Source organism: Dipodomys spectabilis, unplaced genomic scaffold, assembly GCF_019054845.1.
Source record: "Dipodomys spectabilis isolate Male_0828 unplaced genomic scaffold, ASM1905484v1 ptg000002l, whole genome shotgun sequence".
Classification (NCBI taxonomy): domain Eukaryota; kingdom Metazoa; phylum Chordata; class Mammalia; order Rodentia; family Heteromyidae; genus Dipodomys; species Dipodomys spectabilis.
The window spans coordinates 55,712,070-55,738,220 of record NW_024870679.1 but is presented as its reverse complement, the minus strand read 5'-3'; the positions used below and the strand labels follow the sequence as shown (position 1 = coordinate 55,738,220).

The 26,151-nt window shown below is 39.5% G+C and overlaps 1 protein-coding gene across 1 annotated transcript; it reads right to left on the bottom strand.

Moving 5' to 3' along the window:
* Positions 1 to 1,230: 1,230 nt before the first annotated feature.
* Positions 1,231 to 25,794, bottom strand: Rnf11 (ring finger protein 11). The gene is made up of 3 exons (XM_042677004.1): positions 25,476 to 25,794; positions 5,165 to 5,334; positions 1,231 to 3,141 (listed from the first exon to the last, which is right to left on the bottom strand). Exons 1-3 carry the CDS (start codon positions 25,596 to 25,598, stop codon positions 2,970 to 2,972), a joined length of 465 nt encoding a protein of 154 aa, XP_042532938.1. The 5' UTR covers positions 25,599 to 25,794; the 3' UTR covers positions 1,231 to 2,969.
* Between the last annotated feature and the right edge of the window lie 357 nt (positions 25,795 to 26,151).

Genomic DNA, 26,151 nt, shown 5'->3' with positions numbered 1-26,151 from the left:
ACAGCTCTACTTGTGGTAGTTAAGTGGAGTTAAGACTCTCACAGACTTTCCTGCCTGGGCTGGCTTCGAACCTCAATCTCAGATCTCAGCTTCCTAAGTAGCTAGAATTACAAGCATGTGCTTGGTAGAAAGAAAGCCCATTTTTGACTATTATTTCTTTTTTTAATGCATACTTCCTAATGAAAGAGCTTTATATGTAGAAAACCTCTGCACTCATTAGTCTGTAAGATCAGTCAGTGTTTTACATCACAGGGTAGATAGACTCTGATAGTAGAGAGGTTAAGTCTTCTACTTCCAATTTAAGAGAATCTCAGCTGGGTGCTGGTAGCTTACACCAGTTAATCCTAGCTCCTCAGGAGGCTGAGATCTGAGGATCTCAGTTCAAAGCCAGCCCGGGCAGGAAAGTCCCTGAAACTCTTATTTCCAATAAACCATCAGAAAACCAGAAGTGGTGCTGTGGCTCAATTGGTAGAACACTAGCCTTGAGCTGAAGAGCTGAGGGACAGTGCCCAAATCTAGACTTCAAGCCCCATGACAGACAAAAAAACAAAGATTCTCTATGAACAACAGACTTAAAAGCAAATTACATCAAACATGAAAATATTTCAATTTGGTAGACTTTGCACTTCAAAAAAATTAAGATTTTGCTATATTTTTTCACTTTTCTTTTTTGGTTAGGCTTTTCAAATATTTCAAACCCCACAGGAAAGCATGACTGTATCTTGCCCATATCTAATCAGGTTTTAGAAACTTTACAGCTATCAAACATCTAACTATATAAGTATACGATACTAAATGACAAGCAAGAAAGTACTGCCAAAGGTATTTATATGTGCAAACTAAAAAGTAATTAAACTTACACTTGATTTTTTTCTCAAGGATCTTGAGAAATATTCTTATGTAATCAACTAACTTTAGTCCTTCACATCTATATTATAATTTTAGTTAATATTTTAGTAAAAGCCAAAATTGATGGTTCTAAACACAGTATGTGAAGAACAAAGTTAAAGAATACAAAGTACTCCAAAAATCATTCTGTCCAGTACCATCTTTCAATATTACCACCAAACTTCTCTGAAAGAACTCTATAATAAAGGCTAATTGTAACAGGAAAGATGATGAGGAAAAAGCTCATTTATGAATTTTGATAATCTAGCTCTGAAACAGACATCATGTTTAAGTAGAAAACACAAAAATAAAAGAGAACTGTCATTGAAAATATTGCACAACTTCATGTTTCCTCCAAATTTGCTTTATATAATTGGATGAATATAAATTAATGAACAGAAACTTAAGCAAGATACATGTAACAATTTAACAGAACCTGATAAATGAAATTCTTTCAATTTTTTTTCAAACTCATCTTTAAGTCTTTCCATCATGGGGCTCATAGGGAAATTAACATATGGACATTACAGTTGAATGCCAAATTAACTAATTATGACATATTAAATTCTTCTATAATGCAATCATGAAGATCCTTCACACCACTTGTGTTTTGTATGTAGAAAAGTGTTAGAATCACAAATTCAACTCAAAAAAAATAATAAGAAATATTTGACTTGTTATCTGGAGACTGATTCTCCTTTCAATAATGATTTTTAGTTGTAACATCATTGAGCTGAACAAATAAGTCACCTTTTGAGAACATAAGGAAAAATAAACACATGCAAAATGGATAAAACACACTACTACATCTTTACTAGGCCATCTCTACTTCTAATACTTCAGAAACTTAGAGATTTAGCGTACTCTTACATTAAATGCAAGAAAAAAATAAAGGAGAAATTCCTTTTTTGAGATCACAACTATGAAGTCATGTGGTTATACAAATTCTGCATTTGTGTGCAAAACATTAAACACATTTACCTTTGTTCTTGTCAGTCACCTAGGACTTAACATAACTTTCCAAGAAACAGACACAGAGATGTGTTTGTATGACTTCAATAACCTCAGCACTACAGTAATGAGAGATGCAGTATCCTTTTGCTATGTTTCAAGACTATAGGGAAGGAAGTCACAGGAAAGAGAATCAAATTGTTACAACTAAGAAACTACTTCTTGTTAAGTTTCACCATGGTGCCACTTTCATTTTTACATAGCATGGTGGCATAATTCAAGCTCAATAAATCAGAAATCTTAATATTTAAAATTTACCTTGACTTTCAATTATCACCATATTAACAACCAAAAGAATTAGATAGAACATATAGAAAGGGTAATATTAAACCCACTTTGCTAGAGTTGGTTTCTTGACACATTAACTCATTTTTAATAGAAAAGGGATAGTGCATCTCAGTTTTGCTTACAAGCTAGGAGATCACTTTGATTTCTGCATTTCCTAACTGCAAACAGAATATAGCACTTACAACAGATTATAAATAAACTGGTTTTCAAGCATAGAGCCAGCCCCAACGATAATAATACACTATTTTTAAAGACCTAAGGCAATGAATTCCATTTCCAATGGAAAAAAAGAACTGTGCAAACAAGCTTAAAACTACTTTTTTTTTTTTGTGCCAGTGTTATAAAATGTAGCTTTTAATAAAACCTTGACCCAAATGCCAGTAACTTCAGAAAAGAATCTGGGTAGAGGGAAGAAGAAAGTTATTTCATTTAGGAAAAATAGCCACTATCTTTTTCCTAATCTTCAACACACACAATTTAAACATGTACAGATGCTTTAACACTTTACACAATTCCTATGTACTGGAGCAATAACAAGATCTAAATACAATTATATTTTTAAACACTGGGTCAAGGCTTTACATAAAAATACCATCCTACTTTTTCCTGCTAAGTTTCTAAAATATCACATACTTTCCTCAACATCTGCAGCCATCCAGGAATTTTTAGGAAATTTTTGTGCATGATCTTAATTCCTAATCCCTGGCTCTTTGGGCTCAGTGACAAAAGATCAAAACCACCAAAAATGATGGTTCACTTGAAGTCAGACGAGAGACCCTGGCTCAATTAGTCTCATAGGATGAAAGCAGTGCTGCATCAACTGGCTCCATGCAGGAGGGGCATGTGAAGGATCTCATCAACCAGTCATCTATACAGTCCAGATGATAGATGTGCATGCACGGCAGAAATCGAATTGGGTCCCCATAAACAAAGTCCATCATACAGATCACACACCTGTGGAAGTGAAGGAGAGATATCAGAAGGCATTTTCAGATGAGTGCTCATTTAGAATAGTCTTTTAAATCCCACTACAAAGACACTATTAACCTGAACAATATATTAAAATGGTTTGCCTGTCACCTCACTGCCCAAGTATGCAAATGAATTTTTCCTAATCAGTGTCAACCCAGCCATATTCTCTTATTTTGATCTCCTGAAAATTTATATGGTTTAAGAGAAAATTTATAGGGTTTAAGAACAATCAACAGAGGAAAAAGAAACAGTACACTTTAGGTAGGGATCAAGTCTGTTGCTATGCTTACAAAACTACAAGGTATCTGTAGGAGAATGTGATGCTTAAAGGATCAATTTTGCTTCCTGTACTGTTTGGGGGATAATCCTAAAACTACAGAGAAAAAAGGATCATTAATTTCAGCCTACTTACCACTTACTACTTAATATATCATATTATATATTATATATATATGCTATATATATAATATATAATAAGTTAACTCTGTTTTGAGCTCACTGTACTTTTTCTACAGAAGCAACCCAAGTCTGCAGTTGTTCAAAAATCAGTGCTATACACAGATTATGTTTTTAAATTGGAGCACTAAATGGTGCTCTAGCTCAAATAGGCTTACATTAACAGAGTAAATTAGATTATGTAGGTATTGGTGAGGCCAAACTCAATTTAAAAAAATGGCTGTCCCCAATGGAGTCTCACACAATGAGTCAACAAGAAATTTTTCCCACAAGAAAAATTTTAGCTTCATCAGTCTCAGCAAAACTATTTCACAAGGAAGACTTCTCTCATATTACTAAAAATTCCTTTACAATTAACCTAATGAAGTCTTCCTTTTCTTTTTTCCTTCCTTCCTTCCTTCCTTCTTCCCTCTCTCTCTCTCTCTCTCTTCTCTCTCTCTTTCTTTTTTGTTGGATGTGGAGCTTGATCTCAGGGCCTGGGCGCTGTCCCCAAGCTTTTTGCTTAAGATTAGCACTCTACTACTTTGAGCTATAGAGCTACTTCCAATTTTCTATTGGTTAACTGGATAAGAATCTCATGGACTTTCCTGCCTAGGCTGGCTTTAAACTGCAATCCTCAGATCTCAATCTCCTGAGTAGCTAGGATTATAGGAGTAAGCCATTGTAGCTCCTGGCCTAATTTACTTTGCAATTTACTACTGGCATTTTCTATCTCCAAAATAAGACAATGATGAATGTTTTGTGTACAAAGCTACAATGGAGAAGAAGAGAGTATATATTTTAGGACAAGATTCCTTGACTGTTATCTTCCAGTGTTTAGCTACTAACTCAAGGGTGTTAAGACTGAAATTTTTTTTTTTGGGTCCAGTCGTGGGGCCTGAACTCTGAACTCTGGGCCTGGGCGCTGTCCCTCAGCTCTTCAGCTCAAGGCTAGCTCTCTACCACTTGAGCCACCTTCCCAGCCCCTTGCCAAAATATTTTCCAAAACATCAGTTGACAAAGCCACCAGAAATCTTAGCTCATACTGACTATGGTCCAACATATGGACCATATATCATGTGAGACCAATGTAGCAACTGTCATGCAAATGGACAAGGAGTATGTATAATGGTCAGAATTCAAGCCATCATTTCTCATTTTTTTTTTTTTTTTGTAAGTAGTGGGGCTTGAACTCTGGGCCTGGGTGCTGTACCTCAGCTCTTCAGCTCAAGGCTCTACCACTAGAGCCACAGTGCCACTTCCAGTTTTCTGGTGTTAATTGGGGATAAGGGTCTCATGGACTTTTCTGCCTGAGCTGGCTTTGAACTGTGATTCTCAGGTCTCAGCCTCCTGAGTAGCTAGGTTTACAGGCATGAGCCACTGGTGCCTGGCTATTTCTCAGTATTTTTATATGAAAATTCCTCTATTGCTACATTTAAAGATTTTTCTTGCACTAAGGAAGAGTTCCACATAGTAAATGCCACAGACTTCCAAAGGTTATGAGGAAGAACAATTTTTTTAAAGCCTATATCTGAAAATAGACATCTGAAATATATAAATTAAAACTTACTCTCGGATCTTTTTCTCTGATCCATCTCTTCCAGGGTCATAAACTCCTTTAGGCAGATGCTGTATAAGGCCTATTCTTTGAGCTATCCTAATTTGTTCCTCTTCAGTCAGCTGAGTTGCTAGCCGAGTCTGGCTGGGTGTTGGATGATAGACTGGAACTGGAACTTGTTCCTAAACATTAAAAATGGGGAAAAAATTACTTTATTTCTGCCAGAGGTAGGAAAAAAAGAAGCCCTGAGAAGAAGCTTAGTGGGAAGCAGCAGTTATGATTGTTTCATTTTTCCTTAAGTATATAGCTTCTGAAATAAAACACACACACACACACACACACACACACACACACACACACACAATTCACATTTTGAAATCTGCTCCCCCCCCTTTTTTTGGTCAGTATTGAGGTCTCACAGTCCACTTCAGCTACTAGTACTTTTTTTCCCCAGCTCTTTTTTTTTTCTTTTTTTCTTTTTCAGTTAAGGTCTTAAGGCTGGCCCTAGATCTCTATCTTGCCCATTCTCACCCTGAGGATTACATGTGTAACTACCACACCAAGTCAAAATTAGTACTTTATAATTAAAAAATTTCTTGGCAGGTGGGACTAAAGTTTGAACTCAGGTATACCTAGCCTAACTTACTTTTAAAAGATTTAAATAGAGTTTTGCTTTAAAAAAAAAAAAAAAAGCATGAAAGCTGGGCGCCAGTGGCTCACACCTGTAATCCTAGCTACTCAGGAGGCTGAGATCTGAGGATCACGGTTCAAAGCCAGCCCAGGCAGGAAAGACCGTGAGACTCCTATCTCCAATAAACCACTAGAAAACCAGAAGTGGTGCTGTGGCTCAAGTGGTAGAGCGCTCACCTTGAGCTGAAGAGCTGAGGGTCAGCACCCAAGCCCAGAGTTCAAGCCCCGTGACCAACAACAACAAAAAAGGCATGAAATGTTGAGTATTTCCACACGAAGGTCCTATAATCCAGATACAGCCAGCCATGCCTTATGATACACTAATAGATAAATCAATATGAATAGGTCACTCGTAAACAAACATCTGGACTATCTGAACTCAACAATTCTCTAACCTGCATTGCAGCTGATTTTAGTATACCAATATTTACTGTAGAATTGGCCATTATAGACTTTTCTTTCCATATAGATGATAACCTCAATCTCTTCAAAGTTTTATTCTTGGTAGTAGCCAAATATCTAATGCAAAGAAGTCCCACGAATTAGAGCAGAAAGACTCTGCCAGGTGCTGGTAGCCTATAATCTAGCTACTTGGAAGCCTGAGATCTAAGGATCACAGTTCAAAGCTAGCCTAGGCAGGAAAGTCCATGAGATTCTTATCTTTAATAAACTACTCAGAAAAAGCCAGAAGTGGTGCTGTGGCTCAAGTGGTAGCGTGCTTGCCTTGAGAAAAGGAATCTCAAGGACAGTGCCCAGGCCCTGAGTTAAGCCCAGGACCAGCACATGTGTGCATGCGCGCGCGTGCACGCATGCACGCACGCGCGCGCACACACACACAATCTCTTATTAGCTATTTGACTTTGGCCAAGCTACTTTATAAGTCTCTGTATTACAATATATCAATTTATAAAAATCAAAATGTACTAAGTTGCTAATATATGCTATCTTTCAAGAGTGTGTTTGATTAAACTACAGATTATTACTAGCAAGAAGACAGGCCAAAACCCACTAGTGGATTAGCTATTCCTGAATGGAAAGGTCCGTGTGTGTGTGTGTGTGTGTGTGTGTGTGTGTGTGTGTGTGTGTGTGTGTGTGTGTGTGTGTGTGTGTGTGTGTGTGTGTGTGTGTGTGTGTGTGTGTGTGTGTGTGTGTGTGTGTGTGTGTGTGTGTGTGTGTATGCTATACTCATCTCTACAACTATGAATGAAAGTATTACATCCTGTGTTAGGCCAAAATAGTGATTATATGTATATGTGCATGTGTGTATTCTTTAATGATGTTAAGGATCAAACCCTAGGCCCTACTATTGAGTCATGCCTTCAGTTCTGACTTTTTTTCTTAAATAAACATCTTTTCTCAACCACCAGATTAGGTCAGGGGTTGTCTATTTTGCTCACCAATATCTACTCAGCACAGTATCTGGCATATAGTTAGGATTCAACTTTACTGAATAATGGAATGATGCATATCGAAGTACACATATTCATGTCATGTATCAGAACTTCATAAACGTGCTATGAAAAAGTTGTTAACAATTTAAGCCAGAAGAAAGCCTGACATGAATTATTACAAATATTCCTCCTCCCAGTGACAATAACTTGATGCCTCTTTCAAATTTCTGTTTACTCATACCATAGGAACTTTAGTAGAACAAAAACCCATAAGCCAAGTGTGATAGCTCATATAATAATCCTAGCTATTTGAGAGGCAGAAATCAGGAGGATCCCTAACTATGTGCCAAATACTGCGAAAAACTTGACTGGAAGTATAGCAGAAAGAACACATTTTGTGAAATTTCAGCAGTGGCACTTAAATAAATATTATGACTTCAGGCCTGTTACTTAATATTCCTCATCACCAAGAAATGGAAAGAATATCTATCTTTATTTTTTTGTCGGTTGTGGGCCTGGGTGCTATTCCTCAGCTCTTCAGCTCAAGGCTACCACTTAAGTCACAGTGCCACTTCCGGCTTCTTTTTTTCTTCTGTTTATATGGTGCTAAGGAATGCATGCGAGACAAGCACTCTACCACTGAGCCACCTTCCCAGCCTGAATATCTATCTTTAAAGAGTGTCATAAGCAATACTAAAATAAAGCACTTAAAAGTATGGTAAGTGCTCAGTATCTGGGGCCTCCTATAATGACATCCCTAGTAGACAACTCATCCTTCATTCCTGACTTCCTCCCTTTTCTTTATTCATCATCCAATATGTGTTTATAATCTTATCTAACTACCTTATTTCAATTTTTTCAAACAAATTTAACAATTATCGCAATGCATTCTTCTTTAGTACTCTATGTCTACATTCAAAAAAATAAAAATGAATTCAAAGAAATGAATTTTCTCTAAAGGAATTTAAAATTAAAATGTGCATTATGGAAAACTGTAGCATCATATAAGAGGATACAGTATAAAAAGAACAAAAGAGGCTGGGGAGGTGGCTCAGTGGTAGAGTGCTTGCCTTGCATGCCTGAGGCCCTGGGTTTGATTCCTCAGCACTACATAAGCAAAAAGAAAAAAGCCAGAGGTGGTGCTGTGACTCAAGTGGTAAAGCGCTAGCCTTGAGCTGAAGAGCTGAGGGACAGCGTCCAGGCCCAGAGTTCAGGCCCCAGGACCGGACCACCCCCCCCCACCAAAAAAAAAGAACAAAAGATTATGTTGAAGCAGGGAAAAGGGAAATGAAAGGTATATACACAAATACACATGCACACACAAGGCACACACACAAAAACAAAACCCCAAATCCAAGGATTAACCTTATGAAACAAATCTCTAAAACACTCCACCTGTTTGTTAATATATAATAAAGCAACTATAAAATGATGAATGTTGTTATGAATTACTGGACCCTAATCTCATGGAGTTAATGAGAAAGAAACAGATGAACATGCAACTTTTTAGGCACTGCACTCAAAAGTTGGATTCAATTTAGGGAATGTGATACAAGTTCAGAAACTAAAACAATGCAGGGGGAAGTGCCTAAATAATGTGCTGAGGCTGGAAATAATACAAGTCTGGTTTGTGGTGAAGGAAAAATAAAGTCACCACTAAAGAATGCAGCTTGTCACTAAAAGCTGTATCTTTCTGTCCACTGAGAAGTAAGAAATAAGATCCGGCTCTTAATTTTTCCCCTTATAGCCTTATAAGCTGCCGCTGGTACCACTCCCTCTTCCAGCTACAGTCTCCTACTGGGAATGTTTTCTCTGGATTTTGCCAGACTTACACTTAAGGCCATAAAAAGGAAGATTTGGAATAGTATCAATGTATATTTTAGTTCTGATGTTTCATTAATCTTGACCGTAACAGAAGGAAAAAATACAATAGCAAACCAAAGACTAGCATTTACATGTAGTTTGTGAACAATTACACACACAAAGAAAACCCAGCATTACATCTATGATACTAATAAAGGTCTCAGCCTACATGTTTGAAAAAGAGCAATGGTTCCAGGGAAAAAGACTGAAGTTTTGTTTTGTTTTAAAGGTATCTAAATTGGTCTCTTTTTGTATATAGGTTGTGTAGTATCCTAACTGGGGGAGGCATTATCACTACAGGCATACAACATGAGCAAGTCATTAGATAACATTATTCAAAAATTATTCATTTTTTCAAACTTTTATGACAGCAAACATTAAGGTCACATTGTGAGTATAAGGACCAATTATCATCTTTACTAAATAGTCAACCACTCCAGATATTATTTTATGTAAGGAGATGTAGTACAACTAAAACAAGTAAGACCTTGGTCCTTATAAAGCTTAAATCCTCTTTAGTAGGGGGATACAAGGAACAAATGATTACCTTACCCATACCTCCTATTAACTGCTCATTGCAAGACAACCTCTGGAGAGGCTTACATTCAAGTGGACCCGGAAGCTAGCCAGTGGCTTGTACTTTCTGGCTGATAAAAATGAGTTAACCAATCAGACTCTTCAGGAATTAAATAGGAAAACCAAATTAACTGATCTCAAAAGCCACAGAGCTGACAATAGAAGGCATGTATAACTTAAGATTATAAACATATTCATGGGATCAAGGCAGATTAGAAATGGAGGGCAAAGCAAACATTAGGAGAACCCACAAATGAAAAACTGTTAAGCCCCTAAGAGGCACAGGAGAGCAACTTCCTTGTTCTTGGCAGCTTTCTGACTCAAAGCCATGTATATCATTAAAAAACTTTTTCTAAGATAATTTTGCCTAAAACATGAGACTCCTAAGTAATACTACTTTTTGCTTCCCTCAATTAGGATATATTTTCTATCCTACCATGCATACTGGTTTTCTACTGGTGCTAGAAAAGCCATTAGTTTGGACTAGGTTCTTTTTTTGGGGGGGGGGGGGAATACGGTCGTGGGGCCTGAACTCTGGGCCTGGGCGTTGTCCCTCAGCTCTTGAGCTCAAGGCTAGCGCTCTTCTACCACTTGAGCTACAGCACCACTTCCGGCTTTTTTCTTTTTGCTTATGTGGTGCTGAGGAATCGAACCCAGGGCCTCAGGCATGCAAGGCAAGCGCTCTACCACTGGGCCACCTTCCCAGCTACTGGACTAGGTTCTTGCAATAGGCTCAAAAGAACAAACCAAAATGCAATGATTTGTGCTCATTTCATGCCACCAAAACAAAACTAAGTATCTCACCTGCTAGGAAATCAGGGGAAAGATAATGTCCAAATCATAGTGCCAGCACATTAGTCCCCTTTGTTTTAATTCTTACAAAGAAATTAAATAACTAAAAACTTAAAAGTAACTTGAGGCTATATTTTCCTATTACTGTTTTCTTTTTGTTCCCACCTAATAAAATGCAGTTCTGTTACTGTCCAGAGGGAATTCTCATTCTATTTTACAGAATGAAAGCTCCTCCAATTCAGATTTACAAATAAAAGCCAATTAGAATGATAAATAGGCTGTAATTTTGTCTTTTGACACAAAGAATTATTTGACCTTGGTGCAAATTTTCACTGTCTGCAGTTCAATAGTTATTCCTCTGCATGTGTTATTGAAATAATCATAAGAGCCTCCTCATTTTTATTTATTTTTTTAAATTTTTTATTTTTTTGGTCGGTCATGGGCCTGGGCGCTGTCCCTGCGCTCTTCAGCTCAAGGCGAGCACTCTACCTCTTGAGCCACAGCCCCACTTCCGGTTTTCTAGTGGAGATCAGAGTCTCATGAACTTTTCTGCCCAGGCTGTCTTTGAACCGTGATCCTCAGATCTCAGCCTCCTGAGTAGCTAGGATTACAGGCGTGAGCCACTGGCGCCTGGCATCTCCTCATTTTAAGCAACACACACACACATATACACAGAGGGTATTTTGTTTAGCAGTGCTAGTAGTTAAACCCAAGGCCTTTCCTATAATAGCACAAGGTCTACCACTGAGCTATACCTCCAGCTCTTAAGTAAACATTTTTTAAAAAGTAAGACTAATACCACCATTAAAAATTATTTCTTCCACAAATGGATATTTTATTGTAACAATGCTGCAAATAGGAGTAGTTCTTGGATTTTAACAATTTGAGTTAAATGTGAAGTCAGACCATTAAATGTACTTATTTAAAATGTATATTTTTATTTTTAAAAAAGGAAAGGTTTTTAAAAGCACACTCATTCAGAAAATACAGAATCACTATAAGGCAAAAGGTGCACACTAATGTTAATAATACCTCTGAGGTAATCCCATATACTTCACCAATTTAAAACACAATTTGGTGAGTTTTCTATGTTCACAGAATTATACAACCATTACCAGTCAATTTTTAAGCCGGTTCATGACACCCCACCCCCAAATCCTGTATCTATTACCAGTAACTCTTCAATTTCACTTCTCTCTAAATACTCTAACCCTAGGAAACACTGATCTCCCTTCTGCCTTTATAGATTTGCCCATTCTGGACATTTCTATAGGGGGAATCTTTCTAATACGTGGTCTTTAGTGGCTGGCCTTTCAACTTAGCATGCTTACAAAGTTAACTCAGACTCTAGCATGGAGAACCACACTCCTTTTTTTACTACTAAATATCCTATCACATGACCTATCACATTTTATATGGTCATTAATGGGAATTTGTGTTGTTTCTACTTTGGGGTTCTTTTTTTTGGGAGGGTGTCCGGTCATGGGGCCTGAACTCTGGGCCTGGGCGCTGTCCCTCAGCTCTTCAGCTCAAGGCTAGCGCTCTGCCACTTGAGCCACAGCGCCACTTCCGGCTTTTTTCTTTTTGCTTATGTGGTGCTGAGGAATCGAACCCAGGGCCTTATGCATGCAATGCAAGCGCTCTACCACTGAGCTACCTTCCCAGCCCCTACTTTGGGGTTCTTATGAGTACTAAAAATTCACTTTACAAGCTCTTGTATAGATGTTTCGTTTCTTTTGAGCATATACCTAGGAATGAAATATGATTCAACATCTTGAACAACAGCCAAACCACTAGTAGCTCCTCCTTCCCCATCACAAGTTGACAACCCAAAATATCTTCAGGGCTGGGGTATGAAGCTCAGTGAGAGTGGGCAGATTTATATGTGGGACCTTGGATTAGATCCCAAGAAATACAGCATGCACCTAAAACATTCCTACTTGGAAGAGTGTGGAGGAGGAGAGATAGAGAGCCCTAGACTGAGTGGCTCACTGGAAAACCCTTGCCTAGCATGCGCAAGGCAGGCGAGTGAACCTCAGTGCCACAGTCAACAGGGGGGTGGGAGAGTTGAGTTAAGGAAAGTGTGAAATTCTCAAACATGCTAAACCATGGATAAAACTTGAAAGGATGCTAAAAGAAAGAGCCAGTGACAAATGTCCAGTTAGTAAATTTATGTAAATTGTTCAGAACAGGCAAATCTAGAGAGAAAGTCGATTTTGGATGCTTAGGGTTTGAAGAATGGGTATGGAATGGTTGGGTTTTATCTGAGCTGATGAAAATATTCAAAACCTAACATGATTGCTACATGACTCTAAATATACTAAAACCCACTGAATTATGGATTCTGAATTTGTGAAAACTTTTAAAAAATAAATATGGTAACAAATACATGCAAGGTACCAATTATAATTTAGCCCCTATATATTTTAGTTGTAAACATTCTATGTACCATATAAATAGTATGTGGTTTCATATATGTGTATCATATATATTTTATATATAAAATATATATTTATCATTTATTATATATTATCTTTTTAGGTGCTATAACATACTTAAATCAAGTAGATGTAAATATTAAATAGTATGTTGGCACATTATAAAACAAAACTACCACCTATGTTTAAAGCATTAAATGGTCTTGTTATTTAAACTAGCAAAAAAGTGAAAATAACTGAGTCAAGCACATTTGCAAGTACACTGAGGATATAGGAAATTTATAGTTACATTCTGCACTTAACACCCTTTCCCACGTTTTCCTTCCCTTATTTTCTAAATGTTACACAGAAAACATTTACATTGTTTTTGTTTGTTTGTTTGTCAGTTGTGGGGCTTGACCTCTGGGCCTGAGCACTGTACCTCAGCTTTTCAGCTCAAGGTGAGCGCTCTACTGCTTGAGCTACAGCGCCACTTCCAGTTTTCTAGTGGTTTATTGGAGATAAGTGTCTCATGGACTTTCCTGCCTGGGCTGGCTTTGAACCCTGATACTCAGATCTCAGCCTCCTGAATAGCTAGGATTACAGGCGTGAGCCACTGGCACCTGGCTAAACATTTACTTTGTTTTTATTATTAAAATACAATTCACTTTAAGCTCCTAAGAGCTTAAAATTTGGGAAAAAGATTACACAAAAACAATATCCAAAGGCCAACAAACATGAAAACATTTACACTGGCATTGGAGAATGAAAACTAAAGTCACAAGGAAATACCTACTAGCATGTCTAAAATAACACACTTACTGTATAGCATAGTGGACTACAATTTACAATAGTAGATTGTGTACAGTAGATCTTTCATATTTACTATTAGGAGTAGAAAACTGATGAAATCACACTGGAAAACTATCTGGCAACTTTAAATAAAATGGATTGAAAGAGAAGACAGAAATGGACAGTTGTTAATCTGTATAACATCTGTTAACATGTTACACAGAGATGGAATCTTACTGACGTGAATCTTCTACATGGTAGGAACCTGGATAGTCCAACAATTCTGTTAATTTTACTTTTGAAGATTTCTGTACTAAAATGTTGAGGGAAAAACTAAACATATGCCTGCTTTATTTCTCACTAATTATACACCTGGATATACACAATCAGAATAAACAGGTACTTACATAAAATGTTCACAGATTTATGTTGCCAAAAACGGATGTAATTCAAGTACGTATTAGAAGAAGACGAAAATGTGGTCTAGTACTACAACTAAATTCTGCGTAAATGGGGCTGGGAAAGTGGCTCAGTGGTAGAGTACTTGCCTTGAATGCATGAGGCCCTGGGCTTGATTCCTCAGTACCATATAAGAAGAAAAAGCCAGAGTGGCGCTGTGGTTCAAATGGTAGAGTTGCTAGCCTTGAGCTGAAGAGCTCAGGGACAGCTCCCAGGCCCAGAGTTCAGGCCCCATGACTGGCAATAAATAAATAAACAAATATATAAATAAAAGTAAATCTGCATAAACATGGAAAAAATGATTGCCATTATAAATTTCAAAAACAATATGAAAAGTATTCCACTGAATTTGAAGAAAGGGTACTTACTGTTGGGAGAGGGTGGTGAAGAAATGGGGGTGGGGGTGGAAGTAGCTATGTCATAGAAGTGGCTTTATAAGCCAGGCACTGAGGGCTCACGCCTGTAATCCTAGCTACTCAGTAGGAGGCTGAGATATAAGGACATGGTATGAAGACAGCTTGGACAGGAATGTCTGTAAGATGCTTATCTCTATTTAAGCACCCAAAAAAGCCAGGAAATAGAACTATGGCTGAAATGGTAGAGCACCAGTCTTGAGCAAAAAAGCTCAGAGACAGCATCCAGGCCCTGAGTTCAAGACCTAGAACAGGCACATATAGGCACACACACAGAGAAAGAGGAAAAAAAGTGGCTTTATAGCAAAGGTTCACTGAGCCCTAGTTACACTTAATTTTTTTTTTTTACTGTATTGAAGTTACATTTTAAAAGTTTATGCACAGAAAAACATATCTTATATAATTTACAACTCCCTAGACTTTGTGTGTTAGTGTATGTGTATGTGTGTGCATGCTGGCCCTGGGGCTTGAAGTCAGGGCTTGGGCACTATCTCTGAGAGCTTTTTTGCTCAAAGCTACCACTCTACCACCTGAATCACACAGCTCTCCTGCTGGCTTTGTTGCTGTTGGCTAACTGGAGGTAAGAGTCTCACTGACTTTCTTACCCAGGCTGTCTTTGAACCTTGGTCCTCAGATCTCAGCCTCCTGAATAGCCAAATAGCTAGGAGTACAGGTGTGAGCCACAGGTGCCCAGCATATTCAGAAAGTTTTAATAAGCTTTGAAATATATTTGGAAGAATACTTTACTCATTACTAGAGACTTCGGTTACCTTATTGTATGCTTCTGAATTAAATAACAAGATAATTACTTATTTGGCCCCTGGGAGCACACTCTTGGTTGGCTAGTTAATTAAAAAATGGGTAGGTAGGTATATATGTATTCTTATGAAATTTAATCTTAAGTATTTTTAAGTCAAAAAAAGAAACTCTCTTAAGAGTTCAAAACATACCATATGGCCAAATAGATTTTTTTTTAAAATCAATGTCTGGCAAGATTTCCTAGGAAAAGAAAAGGTTTACCACTTTACTTTCCAAGCTCATGTAGTAGTTTCTTGTTTAAAAATGAGTTTGGTTGCCAGGCACCAGTGGCTCACGCCTGGAATCCTAGCTACTCAGGTGGCTGAGATCTGAGGATCACGGTTCAAATCCAGCCCAGGCAGAAACATCCATGAGACTCTTATCTCCAATTAACCACCAGAAAACCAGAAGGGGTGCTGTGTCTCAAGCAGTAGAGTGCTAGCTTAATCTGAAGGGCTCAGGAACAGCACCTAGGCCCAGAGTTCAAGAACCACGACTGACAAAAAAACCAAACCAAAAAAAAACAAAACAAAAAAACAACCTTTGGTTATCTTTAAGTCAATTCCTTTTTTTACTCATTATTTCCATTGAGATTTGTATCACTGACATACTTTTACTTTCATTTAGATCACAACTGCAAAAAGTCCAAATTCTGAGCATATTAAAAATATCATATTTACTAATTTATTATTTGTTGTCACTGATAAGGGATCTATTTTGAGACTTCTTGTAGCCTATTTTCCTACTTTAAAATATATACAGCATTGGCTGGGTGCTGGTGGCTCATGCCTGTAATCCTTGTTACTTAGGAGGATCGCAGTTCAAAAACCAGCCTGGGCAGGAAGGTCTGTGTTATCTTCAAATAACCACCAGAAAACCAGAAGTGGTACTGTAGCTGAAGTGGTAGAGCACTTGCATTGAGCTGAAGAGCACAGGGGCAACACCCAAGCCCAGAGTTCAAACCCCACGACCGATAAAGAAAAAAGAAAAAGAAAAAATATATATGTATATATACATACACACACACAACATGGGGCTAGGAATGTGGCTTAATGGTAAAGTGCTTGCCTAGTGTGCATGAAGCCCTGGGTTTGATTCCCCAGGACCACATAAATAGAAAAAGCTGCATGTGGCTCAAGTGGCAGAGCGCTAGCTATCTTTGAACAAAAGAAGCTCAGGGACAGTGCCCAGGCCCTGAGTTCAAGCCATAGGACTGGCAATAATAATAATAACAACAACAACAACAACAATAATAAAATATATACAACATTTACCACTTTATCCACAGCCTGGCTTAATTTTTATTTAATTTGTGTGGTACCAAGGAATAGAACCCAGGGCCTCATGCATACTAGGCAAGCACTCTACCTGTGCCTGTATATCAACTTTATACCAACAATAAATTTTTTAAAAATATAAATTTCAGCAGGGTGCAGTTGGCTTATGCCTGTAATCCTAGCTACTCAGGAGGCTGAGATCGGAGGATCGTAGTTCAAAACCAGCCCAGGCAGGAAAGTCTGTGACACTCTTATCTCTAATAAACCACCAGAAAACTGGAAGTGGCACTGTGGTAGAGCACTAGCCTCGAGCTGAATTGCTTAGGGACAGCACCCAGGCCCAGAGTTCAAGCCCCATGACCAAAATAAATAAATAAATTTATCTAATTCTGATTCTATGCACACAAACATATAATACACACATACACATACACACACAACCTCCAAACACTCCTCATTTCAAGAATTCTCTTGCTGAAACAGTAAAGACACGTACATAAGTTTTTTGAAGAAAAAGTTACAGACTCATTCTATATGTAACAATTTCCCCATTAACAAACAAAATAAAATGAATCCCTGAGATAAAAAGCCTCATCTCACTTCAAGTAATTATACTAAGAACTTTATTAAGATCTATAAATTCTTCAAAAGAGGTGCTTGCTACTTTGTGTCACCTAAAATGCTCTAAAGAAATTCTAGTTCTCAGATCTTATGTACAAAGTAACTCATTGCTCCTATACTCTCATGTTACCCTATAATTAGCTCTAGAATTAAACTGTTGACACTGGCTGTGTTACTCTTAAAGGTGAATACATTTGTGCTGAAAAAGAATCAGCTTATGCTTGTAATTCCAGCCCTCATGAGATACAGACAGAAGAATTGCCTAGATCTGTACTATACTACATAGTAAGTTGAAAGAGCAGAGGGGAGGGGAGTGGGGGGGAAGAGAGGTAAAGAAGAAAGGGAAGGAACAAAGGGCAGAATGGAAGTACCAAAAGCAGGCAGGCAAGTAGGCAGGCTGGGGATATAGCTTAGTGGTGGTACAGTGTTTGCACAGCATATGTGAGGCCCTGAGTTTGACCCCCAGTACCATGAATACAAGTGAAAAGAAAAGTAAAGTTTATATTTCAGAGATTAGAATTCATGGACTCAAGTAGCATACGAACTATAGCTTGATCACTAGAATTTAGACTACAGATGTTTTTCTGAGAAAAGGGATACAATGACAGAGGCAGAGCCAGGAGAGCAGAAGTTATATATAGCCCACTGTTCAGTTTAATAGAGTCTAAGTGGTATAAAGGACAGTTCAGGACTACAAATGGTTGGGGGGGAAAGTATATAAAGAGTCACACTGTAGGGCTGGGAAGGTGGCTCAGTGGTAGAACGCTTGCCTTGCATGCATGAGGCCCTAGATTCGATTCCCCAACACCACATAAGCAGAAAAAGCCAGAAATACTGCTGTGGCTCAAGCGGTAGAACACTAGCCTTGAGCTAAAGAGCTGAGGGACAGTGCTCAGGCCCAGAGTTCAGGCCCCATGACTGACATAAATAAATAAATAGTCACATTGTAATTCTGAATACTTAGCTATAATGGTTACTCATGAAGAATCATTAAGGATTAAGAGGCAAGGGATTTGATTTGGGACAGAATTTACCTAGCATCATGGAATGGAATGGAATGGATGGAATGGAATGGAATGGAGAGAGGAAACATCAATTAAGTTATTGTTGTAGGAAGTAATGAAGACCTCAATTATGGTGATGGCAGTCCAAGAGGAAGTCAGTTCTAAGCTAGTCAATCATCTAATATTTACTCAGTGTTACAATATATACAGTACTTCATGAAGGTTAGACTGTTTGTGACTAAGTATCACTATCTCACAATACTATGAAATTTGTGAAATTTATATAATCACTTAATCACAATTTTTTAAAAAGCTCATGAAAAAGAAAAAAATATGTATACAGTACTAATGTACTCATCTGAGATTTTTTTTTTGGGGGGGGTGTGCTAGTCCTGGGGCCTGAACTCAGGGCCTGAATACTGTGCCTGAGCTTTTGTGCTCAAGTCTAGCACTGTATTACTTAAGCCACAGGTCTACTTCCAGCTTTCTGGTGGTTAACTGGAGTTAAGAGTCTCAAAGACAGCCGGACGTCAGTGGCTCACTATAATCCTAGCTACTCTGGGCTGAGATCTGGGGATTGAGGTTCAAAGTCCACGAGACTCTTATCTCCAATAAACCACCAGAAAACTGGAAGTGGCACTGTGGCTCAAGCAGCAGAGCACTGGCCTTGAGCTGAAGAGTGCAGGGACAGTGCCCAAGCCCAGAGTTCAAGCCCTAAGACCAACAACAACAACAAAAAAAGAGTCTCAAAGACTTACCAGTCTGGGTTGGCTTTGAACTGTAATCCTCAGATCTCAGCCTCCTAAATAGCTAGGATTACAGTGGGAGCCAATGGCTGCTGGTAGAAAGCTTTATACATTCAGGGATAATTTAAAATAGTACAGTATGTTTCTTGTTGGTGAAACAAGTTCCTTAAAACATAAAACTCATCTTTCCTTTTTCATTTTTTTATGTGAAGTAGCTCAGCCAGAATCTGACCCAAAAAATTAGAACAAAACTTCTACTCATTAATTGATTTTTTTTTTTTTAAATTTTTAAAATTGGGCTGGGTAAGGTGGCTTGGTGGTAGAGTGCTTAGTGGTAGCATACATGAAGCCCTGGGTTCAATTCCTCAGTACCACATAAACAGAAAAGGCTGGAACTGGTGCTGTGGCTCAAGTGGTAGAGTTCTAGCCTAGAGCAAAAAAGAAGCTCAGGGACAGTGCCTAGGCCCTGTGTTCAAGCCCCAAGACTGGCAAAAATATTTAAAATAAAAATATATTAAAAAGTATATATATAATATGCACATATTTAATATTTATATTATATATATATATCAGGCAGGAGAAGTTTGGTAGATTGTAAACTATAGATGCTCCTCAGTTTACAATGGGGCTAATCTCAATAAATCCTTATAAACTGAAAATATTGTAGATTGATTTAATATATCTAACCAATAAAATACCACAGCTTAACAGCACAGTACCCTATAGAGTATAAATTGTTTACCAGTGTGATTGCATGGGTGACTTGGAACTTTGGCATTCTACCTAGCATTCCTAGAGAATGTCATAACACATGACTAGTCCAGGAAAAGATTTTTAAAAAATAGCTTCTATTAAGTGTATAGTTTTTGCATATTATAAAGTTGAAAATGTAGCTGAACCATTGTAAGTCAAAGGCAGTCTATAACTATTGTAAAACTAAAGAGATATTAAGCTACTTATATATTTTCAGATAAAAATATTACAGTATTAAGCTCTTTTTTTTGTGGGTCGTGGGGCCTAAACTCTAGGTCTGGGTACTGTCCCTCAGTTCTTCAGTTCAAGGCTAATAGGCTAGTACTCTAGCCACAGTGCCACTTCCGTTTTTTTCTTTTTTTTTTTTTCTGTTTATGTGGTGCTGAGGAATGGAACCCAGGGCCTCATGCATGCAAGGCAAGCACTCTACCACTGAGCCACCTTCCCAGCCCCATTAAGCTCTTTTAACAGAGTACCACTCTCAAACTAACATATGACGATCAGGGCTCCTAAATGAGAGTGGTATGATAAGCTACCTGGTCCCCTTCTCTATTTGACCTCACTCTGCTTCCAAGTCTGCCTAAATGAGCAGATTGTCTTTGCATTTTTTCTAAACATCAGGAAAAGAGTTGAATAAAAGGTGTGCCAGATTTCTTCCAGCTCAAGAAAGGTCTTCAAGCCTCTGAAAACTTTAAGGACAGGAATTCAGGTACTTTCCTACAAAATATCTTGTGGTAACATTTATTTTATCTACAATAAATGTTTTAAGTTGATTCTTATATATATATATTTTTTGGGGGGGGGTCCGGTCGTGGGGCTTGAACTCTGGGCCTGGGCGCTGTCCCTCAGCTCTTCAGCTCAAGGCTAGCGCTCTACCACTTGAACCACAGCGCCACTTCCGGCTTTTTTTTCTTTTTGCTTATGTGGTGCTGAGGAATCGAACCCAGGGCCTCAGGCATGCAAGGCAAGCGCTCTACCACTGAGCCACCTTCCCAGCCCAAGTTGATTCTTATACTTAATATTGACATTTGACTTTTTAGTACTGTCTAGAAATATGTACAGTTCCATTTGAAATGTTTAACTATATCTACTTTAGAATACATTAATTCACTTGAAAGAAGCAAATTCAACCCAATCACTGTCTAGTGTTGTAGCTATTAGGGAAAAAGCATTTTGACTCAGCATTTGAACTCAGGACTTTGTACTTACTAGGCAGGCACTCTCATGTGAACCATGTCACTCACCTGCTTTAGCAACAAAAAAAATTCTCTTTTCTAAATAAGGAGAGGACAATCAACATGAGGTAATATACTCAAAAATGAAAATTCTAGAGGCTGGGAAGGTAGCTCAGTGGTAGAGTGCTTACCTCCCATGCATGAAGCCCTGGGTTCGATTCCTCAGCATCACATAAACAGAAAAGGCCACAAGTGGCACTGTGGCTCAAGTGGTAGAGCGCTAGCCTTGAGCTGAAGAGCTGAGGGACAGCGCCCAGGACTAGAGTTCTAATCCTATGACTGACCAAACCAAACCAAACAAAAAAGAAAATTCTATGCAAAAGAAACAGAACAGAGATTTGAAGACATTCTAGGATATTGTATAGGTTGTAATTTTACATAGGATGCTAAAGAAAATTTAACAATGTGCCATTTTAGTAAAGATTTGAGGGGCTGGGAAGGTGGCTCAGTGGTAAGAGTGCTTGCCTTGTATGCATGAGGCCCTGGGTTCGATTCCTCAGCACCACATAAGCAGAAAAACCTGAAGTGGTGCTGTGGCTCAAGTGGTAGAGTGCTAGCCTTGAGCTGAAGAGCTGAGGGACAGCGCCCAGGCCCAGAGTTCAGGCCTCATGACCAAAAAAAAAAAAGATTTGAGGGTGATGATGGAGCTGAGTAGTAAAGCACTTGCCTAGCATGAAGCTCTGGGTTTGAACCCTAGCACTGTATCCCTCCACAAAAAAAAATCTCTCCTAGCACTGGTGGAAAAAAAAAAGCTTACCTATAATCTCACTTTTTCAGAAGGTAGAGATACAAGAGGGTAACAGAGGTCTGAAGCCTGTTGGGCAGACATTGAAACACTAAAGCAAAAAAAAAGGGGGGGGCGAGGTGGGGCATCGGGGGACTAGAGTATATCTCAAACACAAAGTTTTGAGTTCCAGTCCCAGTACAACAACAAAATAAGACCCTCAATGTACATCTTTTTTTTTTTTTAACTAGTCCTGGGGCTTTAACTCAGGGGCTAGGCACCGTCCCTGAGCTTTTTTTACTCTAGGCTAGCACTCTATCACTTGAGCCATAGCATCCCTTCCGGCTTTTTCTGCTTATATGGTACTGAGGAATCAAACCCAGGGCTTCATGCATGCTAGGCAAGCACTCTACCACGAAGCCACGTTCCCAGCCCCTATATATCACTTTTATACCAATAATTTTTTTTAAGCTTTGAATGAGGTGAGAAAGCCAGTCAGTCATGGTGAAATTGGGGAGTACTCCAGATGGTCCTAGTATATTTCAGAACACTGAGGAGCAGTGTTCTGAGGTCATTAAGGAAGTCAGTGAGGATAAAGGGAAGTCAGGAAGGAAATAGTGGCATGAGAACTGTATCCTTAACATACAGATTACATAGGATTTGAGATGTTTTAAAGTCTCATAAATCCTGTGCCATCTACATCTTTTATTAAACAAATGAAAGGTAAAGATGAAAGAAGGCAGATAAATTAGAAAACTAGGAACTCAGGAAAGATCATAATAGTTCAGTGCTTACTTTTCCAATTGATTTTGTTAGTTTGGAGCTTCAGATTAAATTCAGGACCTCACACATTCTAAGTATATGTTCTACCACTAAGTTATACTTAGACCAAGACTTAACTTTCAAGCCAAAATAAACAAACAAATCCGTCAGATCATGCCAATAGATTAAAAACACTAACTCTGCTTTACAGCACTTGACATATATGTACATTATACAACATAAGCACAAATGCCATCATTTAATCCCTCACTATAGAAATAAAGCACACATTCCTTTACTTTTATAATCAGTATTCCCTTACAAGTCCTAAATGCAACTGAGTCAGTTCCTTAAAGAAATAAGCTAATATTACTGCACCTCTGTTAATTATATACCAATTCTTGGGGAAAGTTATTTTGTCAACTGAAAATATCATAAATCATTTACTCTAGGTCTGGTGCATCTTATGTTACCTAAAATAAATTATTCCTAATTCTTATTTCCTTTAGTGGAAAGCTTTCTACAAAAGTTTTTATGATTCCATCTTTTAAATTAACTATTTTCTTATCAATATTCAGTCATCAGCTTCAAGAGAGGGCAACCACAAGAAATTCCCACTGTCAAAAATAACACATTCTAGCCTGACTGGGATGGCTAAAGCTTGTAATATTAGCTACTCAGGAAACAGTGATCTGAGGATCATAGCTCAAAGCTAGCCCAGGCAGGAAAGTCCATGCAACTCTGATCTGCAATTAACTACCAAAAAGCCAGAAATGGAGCTAGGCTCAAGTGGTAGCAAAAAAGCTCATAGTTAGCACCTAGGCCCTAAGTTCAAGCCCTATCCCCAGGACCAGCAAGGGGCTCCAGCGCTCAAGCACAGGCACACATGTGCATACGTGCACACGTGCACACATACACATAACACCAAAAACCTCCCTTTCCACACAAGTGTTCACAATACCACAGGGGGAAAAATCATTATCAGCTGGTCTTTCTGAAAAGGACAGAGTTCCTCAAAACTCTAAAATTATCCTAAGGAGAGACAATAATAAGTCAAACATCCAATTTGTCTAGAAAAGGACTAGAGAAGATGGGATTTGGAAAACTTCATACTTCCAAAATATTTGTTCTGGAAACTAAAATAAGCACATTTGTTGTATAACATGCATGGGAGGGAGAAATTAAGTGAAATATACACATTTTACTTGCCTAATTCAAAGTTATCTGGAAAGATATCCAGATTTAGCTTGGTATTAAGAGACCGCTAGTAACCATTTACGCACCCTGGGAAATATGGGTGTGTAAATGCAGTAAGTATAGTACTGAATTCAAATTAACTCATTCAATATTTTTGTGTTTTTATGTGCCAGATTATGCAAAACAATGGGGACAGCTCTTGAGAACAAGGCTTCTATTCTTCATTATCTCATTTTTTGAATACCTACTATGAACCAGATGCCAGGGATATAAAAGCATCTAGCAACAGGTTCTTACCTTCAGGCAGGTTATACTCAGGAGAGGAATACAAACCCTCAAGGATGAAGCAAACATCTAAACAAAAGTATAACATTCAAGTGTGTAGGTACTGCTTATGTAAGTGTCTAAGAGTCAGTGGGGGGATGCACACAGGAATTTAGGATGAGAGGGAGGGTAATGTTAGGACTTCAGACATAAGAGCTGAGTCCTTAAAGAGGATTAGTTGTTCACCTGGCCAACCTTGGGGTAAGAGTTCCAAGCAGAGAGAATTATGAGAAGGGAAGCAAAAGCAAAATGTGCGAAGACCTGACTGTTTTGTAGCCTGGAATATAGGGTGTGAGAAAGGAGCCACCAGCTTCTTCATGCTACAATTAAGAATGGACTTTATTGATGTATAGGAAAGGCCCTGGAAGGGTTTTATTCAGAAAACTAGCATATGTGATCAGGTTTTTCTGGTATGAAGAGACACTGGCTTACACAGGAATAAGAAAACACTACATAATGATGTCACTGCATGAAACAACAAAGGAGAGACTGCCCAGTTAGAAAACTACAAACTCTTTTCAGAAAAAAAAAAAAAAAGTACTACAATTCAAAAGCCCTTCTAGGAAGTTTTAATTTAGAATTATTTGAAACTGAAAAAGCTGAGAAAAGAATTGTACATACATCACGGATTAAACATCTATTTACTTTGAATTTTTAAGCAATCTTAGCTCTTATTAATTCTGAAACATATCTGAAGTTACTGGCTGTTGTATAAAAAGCAACAAACTATTTAGGAGACTGTCTGATTAAAAGGAGAGCCACAAGTAACAGATGGCATTTCCCAAGTCAGGATGAAAGGTTTCTAAAGTTCAAGATAATCAAGTTTTATTAAGTCAACTTATTTAAAAGTGTGTCATAGGGGTGGAGCAAGAGGAGGAGGAGTTAAATATTAATACATATATAAACAAGTAACTCTTAATGGTCTCTGGAACTAAAATCACCACTTGAAAATGTCTCCAGTAACAGGGATAGGTGAACACCTTACCAGATCCAATTAAGAAAGAAGGCGTGGGGGTGGGGGAGAAGGATCACACAAGAAAATACCTACCAAGCACCTTACCAAGAGTTCATAATCCAGATGGCATTGGAAATTATACAATTCAGACAGAATGGCAGGCAAAAATAATGTCACTCCCAAATTCGACATGCTGAACGCTCAGACACTGTCCGAGGGAACAGGAGCACACCCCGATTCTTGAACTCAAGGGCAGACAAGCATCATCCCCGTAGGGTGCAGAGGGAGGGGGCAGAGGGGCAAGGCCAAGGAAGGGTCGTTCCTTCCTACTCTGGGAAAGACACCCAGAGACCCAGCGCGAAAGGGGTCAACGCCTCCCCAGGCTGGGCCTGGTCGAGTCCAGGGGCAGAGACGACGTAAAGCGCCCCCCGGCCCCCCCCCCCCACGATCTTGGCCCGAGCAGTCTCTCTCTCCCCCAGCACCCACCACCCTCCCTCCACCGCCCCCCCTACGCACCCACCCTCCCTCCCCTACCTGATATGGCGGCGGCGGCTCTTGATCCGGCTCCGTCCCCTCGCCGAAGCTGGCCCGGTCGGACTGAGACTCGTGCAGCAGGGAGATGTCATCCGAGGTGGGAGATTTGAGGCAGTTCCCCATCTTCCGGGGCTGGGGCGTGTGTGTGTGTGCGTGTGTGTGTGTACGTGTGCGTGTGTGAGAGAGATCTAGGGAGGAGGAAAGCAGGGACGGGGGTCGTTCGCACGCTCCGCGGGCAGCCTCGGTCGACAAGGTGGGGTCGACGGCAGGCCCGGGCTCAGGCAGCGGCCTCCCCGCCCCCCGGCGCCGCCGAGGGGCCGCTCATGCCAGCCCCCCGCACCCCGGGAAGGGGGACTCAAGGCCGGGCCGCGGGCTCCGCTGGGGTCGCGGCGGTTTCGCCTCCTGTGAGGAGACTATGGGGGGGGGCGGGGAGACCGAGCGCTTCCCCACCCCGCCCCCCCCGCGGGGCGGCGGCGGCCACGGAGCTGCTGGACCTAATCCAGGTCAGGAGGGGGGGGCGCGGCCGCCTCAGCTGCTGTCTCAGCTGCTGCTGCCCCCGCCGACGCCCGAGCCGCGGCCGCGGGCCTCATCCTACTCCGCCTCAGCGCAGCGGCGGCGGCAGCGGCGGCAGCGGCGGCCAGAACGAGGCCGGCGGGGGCCCTGCGTCATCCCGCCG